At 43.6% G+C, this 22,500-nt stretch overlaps 2 protein-coding genes across 2 annotated transcripts; both read left to right on the plus strand.

Moving 5' to 3' along the window:
• Window positions 1-8,032: 8,032 nt before the first annotated feature.
• Window positions 8,033-12,328, plus strand: six7 (SIX homeobox 7; the record flags this gene model as incomplete). The annotated part of the gene is made up of 3 exons (XM_080859936.1): window positions 8,033-8,440; window positions 11,564-11,727; window positions 12,130-12,328. The coding sequence occupies 3 exons, from the start codon at window positions 8,033-8,035 to the stop codon at window positions 12,326-12,328; spliced, it is 771 nt and encodes a 256-aa protein (XP_080716062.1).
• A 2,285-nt stretch (window positions 12,329-14,613) lies between these two features.
• LOC308382204 (actin-related protein 2) lies at window positions 14,614-21,964 on the plus strand (the record flags this gene model as incomplete). Its single annotated transcript, XM_080859896.1, has 9 exons — window positions 14,614-14,661; window positions 16,227-16,337; window positions 18,187-18,345; window positions 19,048-19,177; window positions 19,653-19,789; window positions 20,044-20,193; window positions 20,479-20,624; window positions 21,161-21,293; window positions 21,794-21,964. The coding sequence occupies 9 exons, from the start codon at window positions 14,614-14,616 to the stop codon at window positions 21,962-21,964; spliced, it is 1,185 nt and encodes a 394-aa protein (XP_080716022.1).
• Between the last annotated feature and the right edge of the window lie 536 nt (window positions 21,965-22,500).

Consider the following 22,500-nt stretch of genomic DNA (forward strand, 5'->3'; position numbering starts at 1 on the left):
AAAGTGTGTGTGTGTGTGTGTGTGTGTGTGTGTGTGTGTGTGTGTGTGAGTGGACCCGCATCAGCCTCCAGCTGGTCACTGCCACCCCTGTCCAGCCAGATACTCCTGTACAGGCCACAGGCAAGGCGACCTAACCCTGAAATGCACTCTGACCTGCACAAACCACAGACTATAATCACCAGTCATTAGCAACCAGTCTCTGTTACAGCACCACAGTGCTTTAAGCTCATCACATGCACAACTATAGATAGGCGTGGAACTCTCAGTACCACAGATTAAATACTCCTGGTAATTAGTGATTTTTTGGTTTAAAAATAAAACAAACTGGTATCAAATGCATTGATTAGATTAGTGGGGTTTGTGCCATACAGAACTATCATTGTACATGTGCCCCTGTTTTCCAATGATGTGTCAATGTAGTATAAGACTGATGGAGCAGTTATTTTCAGCTATTTCATTCCAGTTCTTGTTATCTTTTAGCCAGTGCCAATACCGTATTTACTGTTCTTCTCTTTGAGGCTAACATTCACATATCATTCAGCCCTCTGGACCCTTGCTGCATGGTTTTATCTAGTTGAAAATTTAAGATTTTAGCCAAATGTAGTCACATGAACACTGTGGGAATCATGCTTTTAGCATCCAAGTTTATAGGTAACACACGTTCAGGGAGTGCTCATTGACTGTTTGCTCTGAAGCAGCATTCAGTCATGACAGCGAAAGGTTTCTCTATCAGGTTCCTCTCTGCTAGTGTGTGTCGCTAATGCCTATGTATCATGGTTGCTAAACTTGTGACCCCTGTGGCATTGCAAACTTGTTTGCTCCACAAGCCGACCTCCAGAAATACAGACAGCGCCTTACATCGTGTGTGCCGTAGGTCACTGCTTAATGCTGCTCCCTGCCTCACACGCTGATCTCACTATTTACCACCTTGGGGTTTATAATTGGCGTGGCCGGCTAACGCTTGCTAAACCTGGGGGCGCCGTGGCTAGCAGTCAGTTAGTGTGTGTGTGTGTGTGTGTGTGTGTGTGTGTGTGTGTGTGTGTGTTTGTACGAGACAGTGTCATTGTCTGATGCTCTGGCATGTGGGGTGGATGTGTGTGAGCTCAATGGGCAACTAGAACACGCTCTTCCCCCCGTTAATGTAAGTGAGGCTTATAGCCTGAAGGATCTGTTGAACGTGGTCAATGACTGTTAATTAATGATAGTCATGACCCAGACATCTAGCTATTATTAGTACCATAGCCTCACTCTCCTCCAAGAAAATCCCTGGTTGTGGTTTTAATCACTGAAGATGGATTAATACAGATTGAGCTAGGTCTGAGATCTATGCTATTAGAGGAAGTCAGATCTGAAATTCTGAAATGCTAAATGAAATACTTGAACTGAAATGTTGCATGTGATCCTGAAAAAGTTCAAATGTTGAAATATTCAAAATAGAACCATTATCAGACTTCCCAGATGCACATTATTTGGTCCTGTTGATCGTTTTGGTGTTGCTGGGATGCACATTAAACACTACATAGTAATATTTAAGTAATATTCAGCCATCAGTAAATACTTTCACAATTTTCACAAGATATACATGTCATAACTAAATGTTTTTTTGGGTGTTTTTGTAAAGGGGTGCTACTGTTGCTAAACCTACACGGATGGCTGGTGTTGGACTCTAATAGGATTTAGCTGAAACACTTGAAATGTCAAAAGAGACTTAGCAAGTCAATAGTGGCTTTGGCAGCTCAGGAGGCTAGTGGCATTCACCCTATTCACAGAGAAGTAATTCCATGTAAAATATACAGGAGGGGGTTTCGCCGTCTCAATCCTTACCGTCTGGGCCTAAGCAAAGCCCTTCCATTCAGGTGACAACCACCCTATCACTTCCAATCCATCCTTCAAATCATTTCCTTAGGCAGCACACCTTTTGCACCCTTTAGAAATACTGTGAAATAGTGTTTTTGCATGGATTCACAGCATAGATTTTCATACCTCATTTTATCTCTCTATTTGTATTGAACCTCTGTTATGTCACAGCATTTTATTCTTTCCTGTGAGAACAGGTGTTGCAGAATGTGTAATATAAATGAATGTATAATATAAATGAGTGTGGTTTTAGCCACAGTGCAGAATGTATAATATAAATGAATGTGTTCATAGTGCAGAATGCAGTGGTGTAGTCCAGGGTATGCGCAGGTATACGGAGTATACCCACTTATTTTTCAGTCAGCATTGCGTACACCCACTTCTCAGAACAGGGAGTCTATACTGTGCTGTATTGCCAAATTAAGAGTAGTCCCACTTCCCCAGGAACCACTACACCACTGGCAGAATGTATAATATAAATGAATGTATAATATAAATGAATGTGGTCATAGTGCAGAATGTATAATATAAATGAATGTATAATATAAATGAATGTGGTCATAGTGCAGAATGTATAATATAAATTAATGTATTATATAAATGAATGTGGTCATAGTGCAGAATGTATAATATAAATGAATGTATAATATAAATGAATGTGGTCATAGTGCAGAATGTATAATATAAATGAATGTATAATATAAATGAATGTGGTCATAGTGCAGAATGTATAATATAAATGAATGTATAATATAAATGAATGTGGTCATAGTGCAGAATGTATAATATAAATGAATGTGGTCATAGTGCAGAATGTATAATATAAATGAATGTATAAATGAATGTGGTCATAGTGCAGAATGTATAATATAAATGAATGTATAATATAAATGAATGTGGTCATAGTGCAGAATGTATAATATAAATGAATGTATAATATAAATGAATGTGGTCATAGTGCAGAATGTATAATATAAATGAATGTATAATATAAATGAATGTGGTCATAGTGCAGAATGTATAATATAAATTAATGTATTATATAAATGAATGTGGTCATAGTGCAGAATGTATAATATAAATGAATGTATAATATAAATGAATGTGGTCATAGTGCAGAATGTATAATATAAATGAATGTATTATATAAATGAATGTGGTCATAGTGCAGAATGTATAATATAAATGAATAATAATAATAAATAATAATACATTTTATTTAAAGCGCCTTTCATGACACCCAAGGTCGCTTCACAAACAATTATCTCATTACAATTACAATCATCTCATAGAAATAAATAAAAATAAGAAAAATAATGTAAGAAGAAGAATGTAATCATAGCCACAGTGTAGATACTAAAGCAGCTAATAGAGGACTAGAAGACCCTGACGTCAGTTGGTTTCTGTTACAGTTTAGTGTTTTATTGATGCCATCATATATGCCCATACACAAATATCCCAGATACCTGAGCAGTACCTGGTCCCAAACGTGACGTCCCCTGAGCAGCGTTAAAGAGTGACACTTCCCTTCCCTCAGGCCTCGGCCCTGGTCCCTCGGCCCTGATCCCTCCTGCTGGGCGGGGATGCGATCTGGCTCCCTCGGGCTCTGACAATATTTGTTTCTCTAACGGCTCCCCTGTCTAGCGCGTGCCCTGCCCTCCTCTCAGGGTGGGCTGCTGAGTGTGTGTGTGTGGGTGTGGGTGAATGTGCGTGTGAGTGAGTATATTTATGTGACCAGTCTGTGTGTGTGAGAGAGGGAGTATTGTGTACGTCTGTTTGTTTGTATGAGTGTATTTCTGTTTATGCGTGTGAGTGAATTTGTCTGTGTATTTGTGTTTGAGTGTGTAGGTGTGTGAATGTATTCTTCGGTGTGTGTGTGTGTGTGTGTGTGTGTCTGTGTGTGTGTGTGTGTGACTGAATATGTATGTGTGAGGGCGTTTGTGTGATAAGGAGGGGGTTGCTCTCGTCTCTCCCTCCCCCATCTGAAGAGAGGAACAGGAGTAGAGGGGAAGTGGAGCAGTCGCTTATTTGGTGAAGATCACCAGCAGGCAGCCCTCGAGGCCAATCGGGGTGGGAGGGGGGGCGGATAGGTATGGCTTTGGGGGTGGGGGGTGGGGGGTAGCTTTAGGATGGTGGGGTCAGAGGCTGCTGAGAGGATACAGGTCATTGACTTGCAAACGAGTTGGTAATTAGCCTCAACTCATTTGCAGTGGGGGAATTAGTGTGTGTGTGTGTGTGTGTGTGTGTGTGTGTGTATGTGTGAGTGCCCCCTATTAAGCACGTGTTGTGTGTTCCTGACCATCTTGTCTTTAGGAATAGGGTAGGCTGATAAGGAGATAATACTAATTAGTTCTCCTCCCACATTGCTTGTTAATTATGTTTGTGTGGGTTTACAGGCATTGGTAATACCACCACCCCCCCCACCCCCCCACCCCACCCCCCCGTACACCAACACTCACACACACACACACACCCTGCTAGGACACACCAAAAAATCAACAGCTCTTTTTCTTAAGCTGAGGGTCTCTGTGTAAGCCTAATTAATTATACCAAGTGGGGTTCCAACATGCCATATTCTGTAAATGTGATGTGTATTTGTGTGTGTGTGTGTGTGTGTGTGTGTGTGTGTGTGTGTGTGTGTGTGTGTGTGTGTGTGTGTGTGTGTGTGTGTGTTGGGGTGGGATGATGTTTAGAAGGGAATATATATTGTTGTGTCTTTAAATATATATGCCTGCTTAGTTGTGATAAAGTGACGTTTTGGTGAAATGAGTGACTGAAGTGTAACCAGGTGGACGAGAGACCTTTGGATACCGTGCACTGACCCTGTCTTTACATTTAGTCATTTAGCAGACAGTTTTGTCCAAAGCAACTGTCTCTCTGTGTGCCTCTCTGCTTCACTGACTCTCAGTGAAGTTCAGTCAAGGGGAAATCGTTAATTAATATTTCACAATAATCAAAACACATTCAATCACCTTTTGAGGCGTGCTAGGCTATTTTATTATTTGAAATCACTGATGTTCCAATTTTAAATCATTTTTAATATTGCCTATATAAGCACCCACTTTTGAATGTAACATAATCCAACAATACCTTTCCGTGTTTTTTATATATTGGTATATTATTTTAATGTATATACAATATTATTAATAATCTTTTAACCTTTAGTTTTACCCACTCTCTGTGTCTGTATGTTGGTCTGTCTGTCTGTTTCCCTTTCTCAATACCTCTCTGTTAGTCTTACGAAACAGACTTGGGCTAAATATTAGTCTCTAGACAGACAGGCAGACTGTATTCTCCTAAAAGAGTGTATCTCCGTCCCTCTGTCTGTGTAATGCACACAAACCTTCTCCAACTCACAATTCATCCCTTCCTATCGGCTTGGGAGAAGTTAAGCAGATTTCAACACAGTCTGCTCTCAAAGTGTTAAACAGATCAGTCAAATGGGAGAGGTGTAAGTGTGTTTGTATGTGAACGAGTGAGCCTTTGTGTGTGTGTGTGTGTGTGTGTGTGTGTGTGTGTGTGTGTGTGTGTGTGTGTGTGTGTGTGTGTGTGTGTGTGTGTGTGTGTTTAGTTCAGTGTGTTCGTTTGCCAAGGTTATAAAGTGTGTGTGTGTGTGGGCATGCTGTGTATCGGGGTGGTCTGTGTGTGTCCAAGTGTGCATGCTGTGTGCTCTACTTGACATGGGGTAGGTTGTCGGTGTGTGTGTGTGCGTGTGTGTGTGTGTGTGTGTGTGTGTGTGTGTGTGTGTGTGTGTGTGTGTGTGTGTGCGTGTGTGTGTGTGTGTCTGTGTGTGTGTGTGTGCGTGTGTGGGTCCAAGTGTGCATGCTGTGTGCTCATCTTGACATGGGGTAGTTTGTGTGTGTTCTTATTTTGAATTGTGTTATTTGGGGTTGTATGTGCACGTGAGTGTGTCGGTGTGTGATTACTTAAATGCATCTGTTCCAAGAGTGTTTGTGAGTTTGTGTGTGTGTGGGTGGGTGTGTGTGTGTTTGTGTGTGTGTGTGTGTGTGTGTGAGAAGGGGGGGGGGGGGGGGGGGGTGTCTGAAATCTGCCCGGGCCAGATTAATGCAGAGATGTACATTGAGCTCCTATCTGTGTGTGTGTGTGTATATATGTGTGTGTCCGGTGTGTGTGTGTGTTATGTCTACCTATTGTTTATTTAATCATCCTTCCTTTTTACACCATGAATCTATTTTTTGCAGCATTAAGTCATTCGGACACGTTATCTGAGATAAACATAAACCACATTAAAGATAGTTTTACAAGTATTCCTTGATAAAACTGCAATCCAGCAAAAAGCTCATACTAAACTACAGGCTTGTCACAATGTCACAAGAGCCAGCTTAATTCATTTGTACAGTTCTCATGTTAAAGAATGCATTGAATCCTTAATAAATGTTACAGCTACACTGTGTTTACCTATATTCTGCATGTTTGTGTAAAAGTGCAGTGTTTAATTACACTTCGCTCAATGCCCACAGGCCTACATCAACCCTGCGGTCTCTGGCACATGTTTTCTCAGAAAGTCAACTGCGATGAGCTTTATTCTTGTCCTTCCAAACAGGACCCAGTTAATCAATACGGATTTTCTGGTAGTGACCCTCTCTCTCATGGTCTCGCATGTAGTCTTTTTAGGAACGACCCCCAGACAGATTATAAGACATGGATAAACCCATCACCTTACAATAAACCATGACCCTTTACCTGACTACAACCTCTTAAAGCACCAGGCAATCTCATGCAAACTTCATTAGATCCTGCCAGGCTACGGGAACGTTTACATCTAGGCTAATTCAAACTCGTTGCAGTCTCTGATATCTACTATTGTCATATCAGTCCATTTTATATACCTTACATTACATATGCAGAAGAAGACAAAGCCCCAGCTGTAGGCTACCCTATAGCCTACTCTTGTCACGGAAAGGATCATATTCAGGCTTTTCAATTATCCTAAAGGTCTAAAACTTGATTTACCTGTGGGGATTGATGGAGTTGGGAAAAAATGTTGTGGCGAATGTGTAAAACAGATGCCCGAGGTTAGCCGGATTAATAAGCAAATTGTCTCCCGAAGGAACCGGTTAATACTCGGGAGGACTCACGGGACTGACCCGCAGGTTCGGATCATCGGTAATGTCTTGACCCTGGCAAGGAAGGCGGGAAGTTGACACTCATGTTGTACCTTGTTCCGACGTTGGGGAAAACGGGCATTAGGGTGTTACACTGTCCACATTAATTAACAGAGCATTAGCTTCCCGGGCTTCTAAGTACACAACATGTGTCTTGAAGTGTCTTCTAGGTCGAAGGGTTGCTTGCATGTGATACTGATTGTCATCATGGCCTAAGAGCTTGGCAGAGACCAATCCTCATTAAAACACGCACAGGACTTTGCGCCAATACCCTGTAAGTATGTCTGCAGAGGCTATTTCAGGAGAATGCCAAAGGTAAAACTTAAAGTAAAGGCGATTTAGAAAATTGGTTAGTGATTTAGAACGTGAACAACACCCCTAAACTTTAGAACAGTAATTTATTTCAGTTAATACATCCTTCAATGAATAGTAACTATGTCTAGCCAACCACTTGCCATCTTAAAATAACACTGACGAACAAAAATAACCATATCTCAAACCGGTTAACAAGTAGTCTACATTTGGGAGTGCTTTGGTGACACGCAATCTTGCTATTTTGGTCCTCCGTTTCCATATTAATCAAACCAATTAAATCACGTTGTTGTTAGCGGTCTTGACAGTTAATGTATCCCTCAGCTTAGTCTAACAAGCTGATCAGGCAGTCACCTCTCCCCTCCTCCCACCGCTGACAAGTGGCTAATGACCAAGGCGTAACGTTATAATCCCTCTCAAAACAACTACAAAGATGCTAATTGTATCTCCGTATAAATGCTGGTTGACTCATGGTGCCTCTTCCTTACTAGCACAAGCTCAACACGCCTTAGAGGCAGCAGTGACAAGGACGCGTAGCTTTACCGAGAAAAGGAGCAGGGAGATGGGGCCTGTATAATTAAGACTTTGTTAATACTATTTCCCCTTCTCGTGGATGGATATGCGCGCAGGCAACTATTCTTCCAATCTTTAGTCTGTCAAAAGGAAAGATCTCAAGCAAGTTTTGTTTTGAATAGGTGATTTTAGCCCAAGTGAAGGTGGACTGAACAGAACTGAACATGTTCCCATTGCCCATGTTTACACCGGAACAGGTGGCTCGCGTGTGCGAGAACCTGGAGGAGACGGGGGACATTGAGCGTCTTGGCCGCTTTCTCTGGTCGCTACCGGCTGCTGTACCGGGGTCGGCAAGCGAGGCTCTCAACCGACACGAGTCGGTCATGCGCGCCAGGGCCCTCGTGGCGTTCCACACAGGGAACTTTGAGGCGCTCTACCAAATCCTGCAGAGCCATCGCTTTACGCGCGAGTCGCACGCCAAGCTCCAGGACCTGTGGCTGGACGCGCACTATCGCGAGGCGGAGCGCCTGCGGGGGAGACCGCTGGGTCCCGTGGAGAAATACCGCATCCGCAAGAAGTTCCCCCTGCCACGCACCATCTGGGACGGAGAGCAGAAGACACACTGTTTCAAGGTGAGTTTCCCCCGTGTTTACATCACAATATTCCCACATGCGTTTACCCCTGAGATTCTACAGCAAAACTAATTCAAGAGAGTTGCCTAAATGTTTTTTTTATTCAGTCATTGAAGGCTATTTGCGTAATATATTTCCGCCTGTTAAGTAACATTGGTAGATCGTAAAGCTGGAGAAACGTTAATAATAAGTTGCGGAAAGGGAAAACGCAAAGCTGGGGAGGGAAAACAGTGGGCAAACAAACTTCAGCTTCGGTATGTTGGAGCTATGAGGATGGTGTTGTATAGATCCAACATCGTTACATTTTTCTATCAGGGATCAATAAAGTACATCGTTTATTTAGAGGCATGCCAATTGTAGGTTTTTAATCAGATATAACCAACTGCGAATTCAATAATCGAAAAATATTAACCACACCAGGCCAAGTCCGGTCAGAACTGCATCATTTTCTCAAGTCATTTTTACAATGGATTTCTCATTGTATTCTGTCCAAAAGCTTTTGGCCAATGCTGCCTACATTTTGGTGGATGCATTGTGAGGGTATAGAATCAATGTCACAGTTGGTCACTAAATACTACTGACCAAGCCTTAAGCGTCTGACCCTTAGAGTAAGACAGTGAGTTTTAACTGGACCGTAGGCGGTCTGAGCCTCCTCTGTCACATAGATAAGAGTAGGACCATTACTAAGGCCCAATACATCACCAACCTCAAAGCAATCACTCTTCTTCTTTAAGTGCACTAAAGGGCTCTCTAACACTAACATTTTCAATCAACCCATAGGTTCACTGGTAAGGGTTTGCAATGTTAAATTAAATTAAATTCAGTTCAATTCAATTCAATTCAGTATTCATATGCCAGTGTCAATACATATGCAAATATTGTAGAGTAGGCACCATAACACACAATTTTCTACATAATATAAGTAATATGATACACAATATTCTCTAAAGATAAGTTATATGACACACAACATTCTACATGAGATAAGGTATATGACACACAATATTCTACATAAGATAAGTAACATGATACACAATATTCTACATAAGATAAGTTATATGACACACATATTTCTACACAAGATACGTAATATAACACAATATTCTACATAAGATAAGTAAAATGACACACAATATTCTACACGAGATAAGTTATAAGATAGCCATGATCTGGCCAGATGAGCCCTCTTGACCAGGTTAAGCCTCTTGGCTGTGGCAACACCTGCGCCTCACGTCTGCCACTCTTCCCCTGGCAGTGCCACGTTACCACTGCGGTCTGACCACGACCAGGAGCAAGTGACATTCTTAATGTCACACACAGAGATTTAGACACCTTATAGGGTTTACACCCATAAGGATACAGTCACCTAAGGCATTTGTTTGAATATTTATTTGGTCAGCGTTGTTTAAGAAAGATTGAAGGTGATTGAGAAAGAAGGTGCTTTGACTAGGCTGTTTTTTGCAAAATGATTGTGATGCTACAGCCTTTGCAACTAAAAGCGTGTTCAGATGTTCTGTTGTCATTTCGACACTTAGGTAATGTGTTAAACCAAACACAAAGCTGTGGGGCAAAAGCAAGCAGCACAACATCATAAAGTGTGTGTCTGGAGTGGGGCAGGATAGATTGGTAAGGGTAGAATTAGCCGGCTTGTGTGTCCCTCTGTACAGTTATAACCTCAGACACAAGCCACACCCTTACAGGGAAAACAAGATAATGCGTGTCAGTTGTCACCGACCACACAATCCCCTCTAGAGAGGATCGCGCCATGGCATCCCTCCCAGTGTCATGGCTGGAGAGAGGAACTCTGACTCTTGCTCTGCATAGCGAGTGGCGCTGTGAAGCCCTCTTGAAAAGATTGTTTGTCGCACTCTAGTGACAGGTGCCGGTATTGCGCCGTGAGGACTCGGCAGCCCACTAAACCTGTCTTAATCGCCGTTGTTCATCTAACCTCCGACTGATCCTTAAGCTCCTTTATCCTGAACCAATCATTAAAAATGTTTCGCTGGCCCTTGTGGTCTATAAATACGGCTTAATGAGATGGCTGATTATTTTCAGCTCGGCTTAATGCTGCCCGATCCTTTCCAGGTATTCTGATCATTTAAATGGTTGCACAATCAGAGGAGTATCCCATTCACAGAATAAGCTCTCAAACTCATTTCCTGTTCCGGTGTCTGGCTAACAGGATGAGCTCATTAGATTCTATGAACCAGGAGAGGTATTTTAACATGGGGGGTATGTGTATCTGGTGCTTATCTGACCCAAATCTGGTTCAGGTCAATCTAAACTGTAATCTGGGTTATGTCTTTGACTATGTGTTATGAGGTTAGTTCCAGTAGGGCACCAGTAATGACAGAACATCTTGCCTCAGGAGTATCAATGGTGACATAATTTACTCACTTCATCCTCCACATAGTCAGGAGTTTACTGCTATCTGCGTGTTTTTGGCTCATGAACTGCAGATAGACCACACAGATGGCATAGAGAGGGAGGTTGTATATTAAGGGTGTATATTTAGTGTGTGTATTTAGGTTGTATATTTAGTGTGCCACTTGGCATGATGGCACCCCAGCTCTCACATAGCATTGCTGCTTTACTCTGACGTAGTGTGTTAATTAAGAGCGTTAACGTGTTAATTAAGAGTGTATTTACCCAATGTGCGTTAACATGTTAATTAAGAGTGTATCTTCCCAATGTGCGTTAACGTGTTAATAAAGAGTGTATCTACCCAATGTGCGTTAACGTGTTAATTAAGAGTGTATCCACCCAACGTGCGTTAACTTGTCAATTAAGAGTGTATCTTCCCAATGAGTGTGAACGTGTTAATTAAGAGTGTATCTACCCAATGTGCGTTAACGTGTTAATTAAGAGTGTATCTTCCCAATGTGTGTGAACGTGTTAATTAAGAGTGTATCTACCCAATGTGTGTGAACGTGTTAATTAAGAGTGTATCTTCCCAATGAGTGTGAACGTGTTAATTAAGAGTGTATCTTCCCAATGAGTGTGAACGTGTTAATTAAGAGTGTATCTACCCAATGAGTGTGAACGTGTTAATTAAGAGTGTATCTACCCAATGAGTGTGAACGTGTTAATTAAGAGTGTATCTACCCAATGTGTGTTAAGCAGGAGAGAACCAGGAGTCTGCTCCGGGAGTGGTACTTGCAGGACCCGTACCCCAACCCGTCCCGAAAGCGCCACCTGGCCCAAGCCACGGGCCTCACGCCCACTCAGGTGGGCAACTGGTTCAAGAACCGCCGGCAGAGGGACCGCGCCGCCTCCGCCAAGAACAGGTGGGTGCTCATCAACACCAGCGCAGTAAACTCAGAGTTACCTCACACACACACCCACACACACACACACAAACACACACACACACAGAGTCCCTCTGTTACCTGCCTGTTAAATACCTCAGTAGTGCTGATCCTACATTAGTATTATTCACTAACCCCCCCACACACACACACACACTCTTCACCTCCTCCCAACCAGTCGCACATCAGGTCTGGCAAACTCCAGCGTAACTTCACCTAATCTCATCTTCACCAGCTTACACTTCTAACACCAATCCAAATCCACAAATCCAAAATCAATCCAATCTGTTTTGACTTGAAAGGATTATGTCTATTAATTACAATGTGAAATTAACCACTGTGTTCCTCTCTGTCTCTCCCTCTTTCCCTTGCCCCTTCCAGACTCCAGCAGGACCCGAGCCTCCACCCCTCGGGCAGTTCTCCGGAATGTTCCTCTCAGGACCGCCGCCTCTCCTCCTCCCCACACGGGGGCGCCAGCAGCCCCCTGGCCAGCGACTGCAGCTCGGGCACCGGCCCCAGAGGCACCAGGGCCTCCACCCCCGACATCTCCGTCAGCAGCGACAGCGAGTTTGAGTCCTGATACCTAACCCTTCCTTCTATAACCCTCCCAAAATCAGACTTTGAGACTCTCTAGCCAGGGGGGGGGGGGGGACCCTGTCCTTGGGTCTTAGAAAGCTCCAAAGAGGAAGGGAACCAGAACCAAAAGAGACCCGTCCCTCAAAGAGACTGGGACTTTGTGGGCAGAAAACTCATGATGAACTCTCAAGGGATGGTGGGTTCCTGTCGAACTGACCTCCACAGGCACTGACACCGGGGGGAGCTGAATATGATTCAGGGCGTGACAAAGAACTTAAAACACAAGAACTAATGCACTTATGTAAGCTGTCATGACAGGCGTGGGAACTCATTAAGGAAATCAAAACCACTGATTTCACACCAGGCGGACACGCTCCTAAATCTCTCATTTTTCTTTTGAAAGCAGTACCGATGTTTCTTAATGTGTGATTCTTGAGCTGATCACAAAAATACTTTTTTTTTTTTGTTGCGACGTGTCCACACATGTCGTTGTGTATTGTGCAGATTATTTCTTTTCTCTTTTCTTTTTGTGAAAGGGAAACTATGACATGAAACAATAATCAGTCTTAACGGTTTGGTTATTGCTAGCCTCTAGTGAGTTGTATTTCAAACCAATCCACCTTTTATATTTAGGATCATTTTCCCAATTCTCCTTCCATCACCATACCCTTTGATTCACATTTCATTCAGGCAACAGAGAGGTGCCAAACCAACTACTCAATGTGAATGAATTTCTCATGTTCTTGTTAAAATGTATGCAGTGTTCTGATCAATGCAAGCCTGTTTATCATTGGGTACTCTTGCTTCCATCTACCTAAAAGCCTGCCGTTGGTTTGAGCTCAGGTTTAACACAGTTGGGCTCTATCACAACAGCGCTGAACACAACAGATGAACACACTCTTGCAGGAGTCTATACAGACCAGGACTCTGTGTCACTGAACGTGATGAAGACACCATGTTCTTCAGACATTTTCCAAGTGGTATGAGACATCTGCCTCACAGGGTTCTAGTCAAGCTCACAAAATAAGGAGGGGAGGCATTTCTGAATGTCTGTCTGTTTACCGAAAGTATTTCTATACGTGCATATGCAATTCTGTCTGTGTTCCATTGAACCTACTCAGTGTACATGACCACTTACACAGTAGAAAGGTCATAGAAGTGCTTTCTCATACTCCACACATAATTAAGAAGACATGTTATTAGAGCAGTCATAGAAGTGCTTTCTCATACTCCACACATACTTAGGTAGACATGTGATGCTGCTGTTTCCTGATTACAGAGTACCCAGATTTAGAGTGGATTGACCTTTGACCTGGGCACCTGTGCAGTTGCCGAGTGTGTGGAATATTCTCTCCGTTATATGGCCTGTCTGTCTCTACCACTGTCTCTCTGTACCACTGTCTTCTTTTTCATCTCATTCGCTTTCTCATCCAGCATCTGTGTCTCTCTGTCTGAGTTTATGTGTCCATTTTCAGTTATTCTACATAGGGTATTGCAAAACGGCAATTGAGACAAACAGAGAGACACACAAATACAGGGTAAGATAGATAGAGAGAGAGAAAGAGAAGTACACATTGTAATACCAGAGAGGTACTGATATGGTCACACAACTTGGTCTTAATTCCATTCATGTGCCTAATCTTTGAGGACAGGCTTAACTCACTTTCCTGTCTGTCTGACAAAATGAAACGACACAATGATCAAACTTCCTAGATATGCCCATATTCACTCATTTTTACATAGGAGTTGTCTGATGTCTGATGAGTACATTTGAAATAAATATTATTTTTATCTGAACCTCTGTCAGTGAACGCTATTTTTTTGGATGACTTTCACCACACACACACACACACAAATAAGTTGACAATTGTAGTTGGGGTCTCTCATTGGGTAGTAGAAACAAATATTAACAGATAAAGAAGTTGTTCTTCACTACTAATATGTAAGCTGGTTTAAATACTGTAGCTAATGCTCGTTTCTGACCTTATCGCACAAGACACAAGTAGGGACCTGAGTGTGCGAGTGCGTCAAAGTTTAAAGAGTAGTTCCGCACTGTTTGGGATCCCGCCCACCTTCGTACACCGGCGGTGTGAGGTGCAACTGCATTCTTGGATAACTGGATACTTCTGCCCTTTATGAAATAGTCTTGCATGTGCAAAAATCTTCTTCTGTTTCGATTCGGCAGTGTCCACTGCGTCTGTGGGAGAGTGCTTTGTGTTGAGCGCCATTAACGCAAACTTTTGGTCTCACCTGAGTCTTGGTCAGGCAACGCGAACTTGTGAGGGTGAGATGGACAGCGAGGGGAGGAAAGTGGTGGTTTGTGACAATGGGACCGGGGTAAGTGTGAGCCACCTTCTCTTGCAGATATAGAAACCATAATAAATAACATCACTTATTTTCCGCCTGCTGTTAATTAAACGGCGAGCCAAACGCAAATCTTTCTATGAGTGATGTATGCTATGTAGGCCTGTGCCATTCTAAAAAGAGGTTTCTCCGAATGAGCATTGAAATATGACAATGTTTTGTTTTGTTTTGTTTTGTTTGAGATAAGAAACATAAAGTCATTTGATCGAATGTGCATTTTTGTAGCTTTTTAAGTTGGAGTTAGAGCCTGAGTTTCCTCCAGGGCGTGTTGCGGTGTACGCATCTGTTCAGGCTTGTTCAACAATGCTGATGACACGCTGTCACACACGTTTAGCCTTAAAAGGTGCTGCTCATAAAGAGGAAATAATTATTGGATAGTTTACAAGAGATAGTAGTACGAAAACCACACTAACCGCACTGAAGACTAACTAGCTTCATGACGTAGTCCATATAGTCTATAGTCCGTATAGTGATATCATCTAAACTCAGTTTGACAGCTTGGATACCTGCTTCTGCCCAACTCTGTGGTTTTACTTGGAATGTAGTGCACGCCCCCGGGCTATGGAATGCTCTTTTGGTGCGTGGGCATGTCAGAACCACCAGAGCAGAACCAGAGCAGAAACCCTCTCCGTCTCCATGGCGATGGGGACAGTTCCTCTGTTCATTTGCAGGCTACCCCACGCACCAGTGTGTGTAGACATGCTTCTTGCATGAGCATTGCGTTCCTCTCCACTTCACACCCTATGCCAGGTTGCTAAATAATTTGCCCAAATACATGAATATACCCGAAATAAATAGGCTTATTAGCATTATAGAGAAAGTACAAAAAAGCCATCACGGGCATAGGTATAATAAGTGAACGTGACGCCACCAGTTGCACTTTTTGATTTTTGGTACACAGTGGTTTACAAATAAAAACCGAATCTAGCTGTATAACTGATGTGCATTCATTTCCTGTGTCTTTGAGATGCAGTGATTGATCAAGTGTATTGACATGAACGGACCCAGATAGTTGCAGATTCTGGAGCAGATCTAACTGCATGGTGTCCGCTTTGGGCCAGTGTTATCTCAGGAGACACCAGCTGATCCTGTGTCTGCGTCTGCTTGTCATCAGCTGATCCTGTGTCTGTGTCTGTGTCTGTGTCTGTGTCTGTGTCTGTGTCTGTGTCTGTGTCTGTGTCTGTGTCTGTGTCTGTGTCTGTGTCTGTGTCTGTGCCTGTGCCTGGGTCTGCGTCTGCGTCTGCGTCTGCGTCTGCGTCTGCGTCCGCGTCTGCTTGTCATCAGCTGATCCTGCATCTCCATCTGCTTGTCATCAGCTGATCCTGTGTCTGCTTCTGCTTGTCATCAGCGGATCCTGTATCTGTGTCTGTGTCTGTGTCTGTGTCTGTGTCTGTGTCAGTGTCTGTGTCTGTGTCTGCGTCTGCGTCTGCGTCTGCGTCTGCGTCTGCGTCTGCGTCTGCGTCTGCGTCTGCGTCTGCGTCTGTGTCTGCGTCTGCTTGTCATCAGCTGATCCTGTGTCTGCTCCTGCTTGTCCACAGTTTGTCAAATGCGGCTTCGCCGGCTCCAACTTCCCGGAGCACATCTTCCCCGCCATGGTGGGACGGCCCATCATCCGCTCCAACACCAAAGTGGGCAACATCGAGGTCAAGGTGAGTGAAGCGTTAACCTCTGACCTGCTGCTGGTCTAAGACCAGCCGCCTCAGCCCCGCCTCTGTCCCTCTCTCCTCTCATTCTGGATAAGCCTGATCTCAGCCCTGACTCTGTCCTACACCCGATAAGGCTGATCTCAGTGCACTACACAAAAAAATGTTCTGTTTGTTTTGTTTTGTTTGCTCTTTTTGTTTTGTTTGTTCTGCCCTATGCAAAGCGTCTTTGGGTACTTAGAAAACCGCTATATAAGTCTAAGGTATTATTATTATTAGTAGTAGTACGTAGAATAACCCAACATACGGTGTGGCTCAACATATACGATAGAGGTCCCAGCGCCAGGCTATGGTCACTGGTCAACTTCACTGCGAGGCAAATGTTGATAATGGTCAGGGACACATAGCAAAAGTTTGGGCACCCTTGGGCAAAACACTGTGAATAGTTTTTTGAAATGTGAAAAAGATGAACGCCCAAAAGGTATGAGGTTAAAGATGAAACATTCTCTTCAACATTTTAAGCTGTATTATTATTATTATTTATTTATTTTACAATCAGAGTAAAAAAAAGGAAAAGAGCACCAGGTGTGGGCAACCAAAAGGATTAGAGTTCTCAGATAAAGTCTCTGACCTTAATTAGCTTGTTAGGGCTATAGGTTTCACACAGTCATCGTTAGAAATGGTCAGGCCAGGAGATGCACGTTTCAAAGCTTAATAAATACTCTGACCCCTCAAATCCTATCCCATCAATCAGCAGCCATGGTGTGCCTGCTAATCAGCAGAAGGCCAAAAGAAGCTGGCACAGTGTTATCAGGTAGGCGGTTCCTCAGTTCTTAACGTAATTAAGGAGTACACACAGTTCACTCAGTTCACACTGAGAGCCAATGCACCAAGACAAATTCCTTGTTTGTGCAAACTAACTTGGCCAATAAAAGCTGATTCTGATTCTGATTCTGATTCTGATCAGTAATAAATTGAGTTAACAGAAATGGTGGAAGTGAAATTGAGGTCTATAAGACCAAGAAAACATTCTCAGAGAACTGCTCATAGGATTGTTAGAAAGGCATATCAAAAAGATAAAAGCTAAACAAGCCTGAGTCCTGTGGACTGGGGAAGTTAAAATAGAACTTTCTGGCCACAGTGAGCAGAAGTTCATGAAAATAACTTTCCAACTGTTAGGCACTTGGCTAGATCGATAATGCTTTGGGCTTGTGTTGCAGCCAGTGGCACAGGGAACATTTCGCTGGTAAAGGGTAAAATTGATTCAATTAAATGCTAGCAAATTCTGGAAGCAAACATCACAGCGTCTGTAAGAAAAAAGCAGAAGGATCTGATAGACCTCAGAAGAGCTGTGCATAAAAGACTGGCCAATAATCGCATAGAACTAGAAGCCTTTTGTATGGAAGAACGGGCAAAAATCCCTCAAACAAGATCAAGAATTGAAAGAGTAATACTTTCCAAAGGGGTTATCACATACTTAGTGCTGACCGTGCAGGGTGCCCAAACTTTGCTTCAGGACCTTTTCTTAAAAATAAATTCATATTTTTAAACTGACAAGGATGGAAATAAAAAAGTAATCTTGCTTAGAACATTAAAGAAATGTGTCATTTTTAACTTTTTGGAAATCAGCTATTCACTCGCTCAGCTTTTCACAGGAACAGAAATGTTTACTGTGTTCACAAATAGAAATACATAATAAGTATTTAAGTATACATTTGAATGTAGTTTTCTATGTTTGTAGTATGCAAAAAAAAACTAGTCTATACTTCTGAGCATACAAGTTCATGAGTTTATGATGGTGGACACCTCCCTCCCGCCCTCCCGCCCTCCCTCCGTCCCCCCCCCCCTCCCATAGGACCTGATGGTGGGCGATGAGGCGAGTGAGCTGCGCTCCATGCTGGAGGTGTCCTACCCCATGGAGAACGGGATGGTGCGCTCCTGGGACGACATGCTCCACCTGTGGGACCACACCTTCGGCCCCGAGCGGCTGGACGTCAGCCCGCCTGACTGCAAGGTGCACCTCCTCCCCGTCTGTTTATCTGTCCATTTATTCCTCAATTCCTTTCCCTAGCTCTCTCTCTCTCTCTCTCTCTCTCTCTCTCTCTCTCTCCACCACTAAGCACATCAGCTAGTGGAACTTACTGCAGGTATACAGGGTGGTCAGTAACTCTTGTGTCATATACATACAGCCATTGTCTGGAGGACCAGACCATCAGCTCTTACAGGCTGGATATCAGAATTTATGACACTGAATTCTGCAGGGTTGTGCTAAACCTATTTGATCATTTTACTTATTATCATTATAACTATTAGATTATCATCATTTTCATTACTATAACTGTTATTTTTACAAGTGCTTTTAATGTATCAGTAATGTGATTGATTCATCTCAAACATGTTGCCTGTGATTTTAATATATCAGAAATGTGATTGATTAATCTCAAACATGTTGCCTGTGATTTTACTATATCAGTGACGTAATTGATTAATCTCAAACATGTTGCCTGTGATTTTAATACATCCGTACTGTGATTGATGAATCTCAAACAGGTTGTGATTTTAATATATCAGTGATGTGATTGATTAATCTCAAACATGTTGCCTGTGATTTTAATATCAGTGATGTAAATGATTAATCTCAAACATGTTGCCTGTGATTTTAATATATCAGTGACGTAATTGTTTAATCTCAAACATGTTGCCTGTGATTTTCCAGATTCTTCTGACGGAGCCGCCCATGAACCCCCTGAAGAACCGGCAAAAGATCACGGAGGTCATGTTCGAGACGTACCAGTTCCACGGCATCTACGTGGCCATCCAGGCCGTGCTCACTCTCTACGCACAAGGTGAGCGCAAAGCCTTCTGACTAAAACCTCCTCACGTCCTTTTCAAAGCAACACCCAGGGTTTATTGACCGAGATTTGAAGCCATGTGTGTGTGTGTGTGTGTGTTAAGGGAATTCAAACTGAAGCAGACAGCAGGTTATACCCAGCACACAGAAACACACACACACACACAAACACGCACACACACACACACACAGAAACACACACACAAGCACACAGACACACACACACACACACACACACACACACACACACACGCACACAGACACACACACACATACACATGAATATTTTCTGTTCCAGTTTCCATCTGCGCACTGTGAGAAATGACACTGTGACTGAATCACTAAAGAATATGACTAAAACCTGTTGAAGGAAAAGGAAAGACTGTAAGATGAGGTATGCTCTCCTCCCCTCTCCTCCCCTCTCCTCCCCTCTCCTCCCCTCTCCTCCCCTCCCCTCTCCTCCCGGTCAGGTCTGTTGACGGGGGTGGTGGTGGACTCTGGAGACGGAGTCACACACATCTGCCCCGTGTACGAGGGCTTCTCACTGCCCCACCTCACACGCAGGCTGGACATCGCTGGACGGGACATCACACGGTACCTCATTAAGGTATACACACACACACACACACACACACACACACAGACACACAGACACACACACACCATACGTGTATACAGGTACATACATGCATATCTGTCCTCTTGCCTACATTTTATCCACTTTCATGAGGAATTCATGAACTGACTGTATATCTCTGCTGTGTGTGTGTGTGTGTCTGTGTGTGTGTGTGTGTGTGTGTGTGTGTGTGTGTGTGTGTGTGTGTGTGTGTGTGTGTGTTTGTGTGTGTGTGTGTGTGTTAGCTGCTCCTGCTGAGGGGCTATGCCTTCAACCACTCTGCAGACTTTGAGACAGTGCGCATGATGAAGGAGAAGCTGTGCTACGTGGGCTACAACATCGAGCAGGAGCAGAGGCTCGCCAACGAGACCACCATCCTGGTGGAGTCATACACGGTACACACACACACACACACACACACACACACACACACACACACACACACACACACACACAGACACACACACACACACACAGACACACACACACACACACAGACTGATAGGTGCTCATGTATCATGTGTCACATACTGGTCTATATTTGTCTATCAATTAATCTGTTGACTCTATCCTTGTGTGTGTGTGTGTCTCTGTGTGTCTCTGTGTGTGTGTGTGTGTGTGTGTGTGTGTGTGTGTGTGTGTGTGTGTGTGTGTGTGTGTGTGTGTGTGTGTGTGTGTAGCTCCCTGACGGTCGGCCCGTGATGGTGGGTGGGGAGCGTTTCGGAGCTCCAGAGGCTCTCTTCCAACCTCACCTCATCAACGTAGAGGGAGTGGGCGTGGCTGAGCTCCTCTTCAACACCATCCAGGCTGCTGACATCGACATCAGGTCACACACACACACATCTAACGCAGAACACACACACACACACACACACACACATACACACACACACACACACACACACACCTAACACAGAACACACACACACCTTACACAGAACACACATACACACACACACACACACACTTAACACAGAACACACACACACACACCTAGCACAGAACACACACACACACACACTTAACACACACACACACATGTACACATCTAACACAGACACACAGACAAACTTAACACAGAACACACACACACACACACACACACAAACAAACGTCTCTCTCACACACCCACATTTAGCAAGGAACACACACACACCCACACACACAAATACACACACACACACACACACACACACACCTAACACAAAATACACACACTTACAAACACATGCATACATAAACTCACACAAACATTAATTTGGCTTCTTTAAGTTAAAGAAAAGTGGCATTGTGTTCTGTAATGAGCCTCTGTTGGGTTGTCTGTACTGACTGTGTTATTTAAATCTCTGGCGCCCTCTACAGGTCAGACTTCTACAAGCACATTGTGCTGTCGGGAGGTAGCACCATGTATCCTGGCCTGCCATCGCGTGTGGAGCGGGAGATTAAACAGCTTTATCTGGAGAGAGTCCTCAAGGGAGACACAAAGGCCTTATCTGTATGTTATCTGTACACACACACAAACACACACACACACAACACACACACACACACACACACACACGCACGCACACATAGATAGTGGTGGAAGGAGATTTAACCATAGTCCATGATTGATGTTTTGACTAGGAAACACAAATTTGACCTTTTACTCATCATACTTTAACAGAGCATATGTGTACAGCACAATAATCACACACACAATCACACAGACACACACACTTACACAGACACACACACTTTCACACACACACACACACACACACACAAACACACACACACACACACACACCCACACACACACACACACACACACACACACACTCATTACACACACAAGCAAACACACACAATCACACACACACACACACACACGCACACATACACATACACATACACACACACACACGCACACACACACACACACACACGAACACTCATCATCCATTCTCCCTCTCACTCTCCTCATGTCTCACTCTCCTCTCTCCCCGCCTGCAGAGGTTTAAGATCCGCATCGAGGACCCCCCGCGGCGTAAGCACATGGTCTTCATGGGCGGGGCGGTGCTGGCCAACATCATGAAGGACAAGGACTCCTTCTGGCTGAGCCGGGCAGACTACCTGGAGAAGGGCCTCAGTGTGCTGGACAGGCTGGGGGGCAAGACACACTAGAGAGGAGGAAGGATGCATACATTCATGCTAGGGTGGAGATAGATAGAGAGGTAGGTAGACAGATAGATAGATAGATAGATAGATAGACAGACAGACAGACAGACAGACAGATAGATAGATAGATAGATAGATAGACAGACAGACAGACAGACAGACAGACAGACAGACAGACAGACAGACAGACAGACAGACAGACAGACAGACAGACAGACAGACAGACAGACAGACAGACAGTTAGAAAGATAGATAGATAGATAGATAGATAGATTGTTAGGTAGGGATACAAATAGAGATAGAAAGATAGATAGATACACAGATAGAAAAGAAAGGAAGAGTAGAAGAGGGGAAAGTAGATCTGTGTAATATTCAGTGACTTTACTGCGCAGCGTAGTTGGGAACACAAACTCTCAGCTGGGCTTTCCCCTGTTCCTGTGATAAAGTGCCTCTTTGACTGCTCTAAGGTCTGAGATGAGTTGAGATGTCTGACTGCTCTAAGGTCTGAGATGAGATGAGATGTTTGACTGCTCTAAGGTCTG

Source organism: Sprattus sprattus (assembly GCF_963457725.1).
Source record: "Sprattus sprattus genome assembly, chromosome: 21".
Taxonomy (NCBI): domain Eukaryota; kingdom Metazoa; phylum Chordata; class Actinopteri; order Clupeiformes; family Clupeidae; genus Sprattus; species Sprattus sprattus.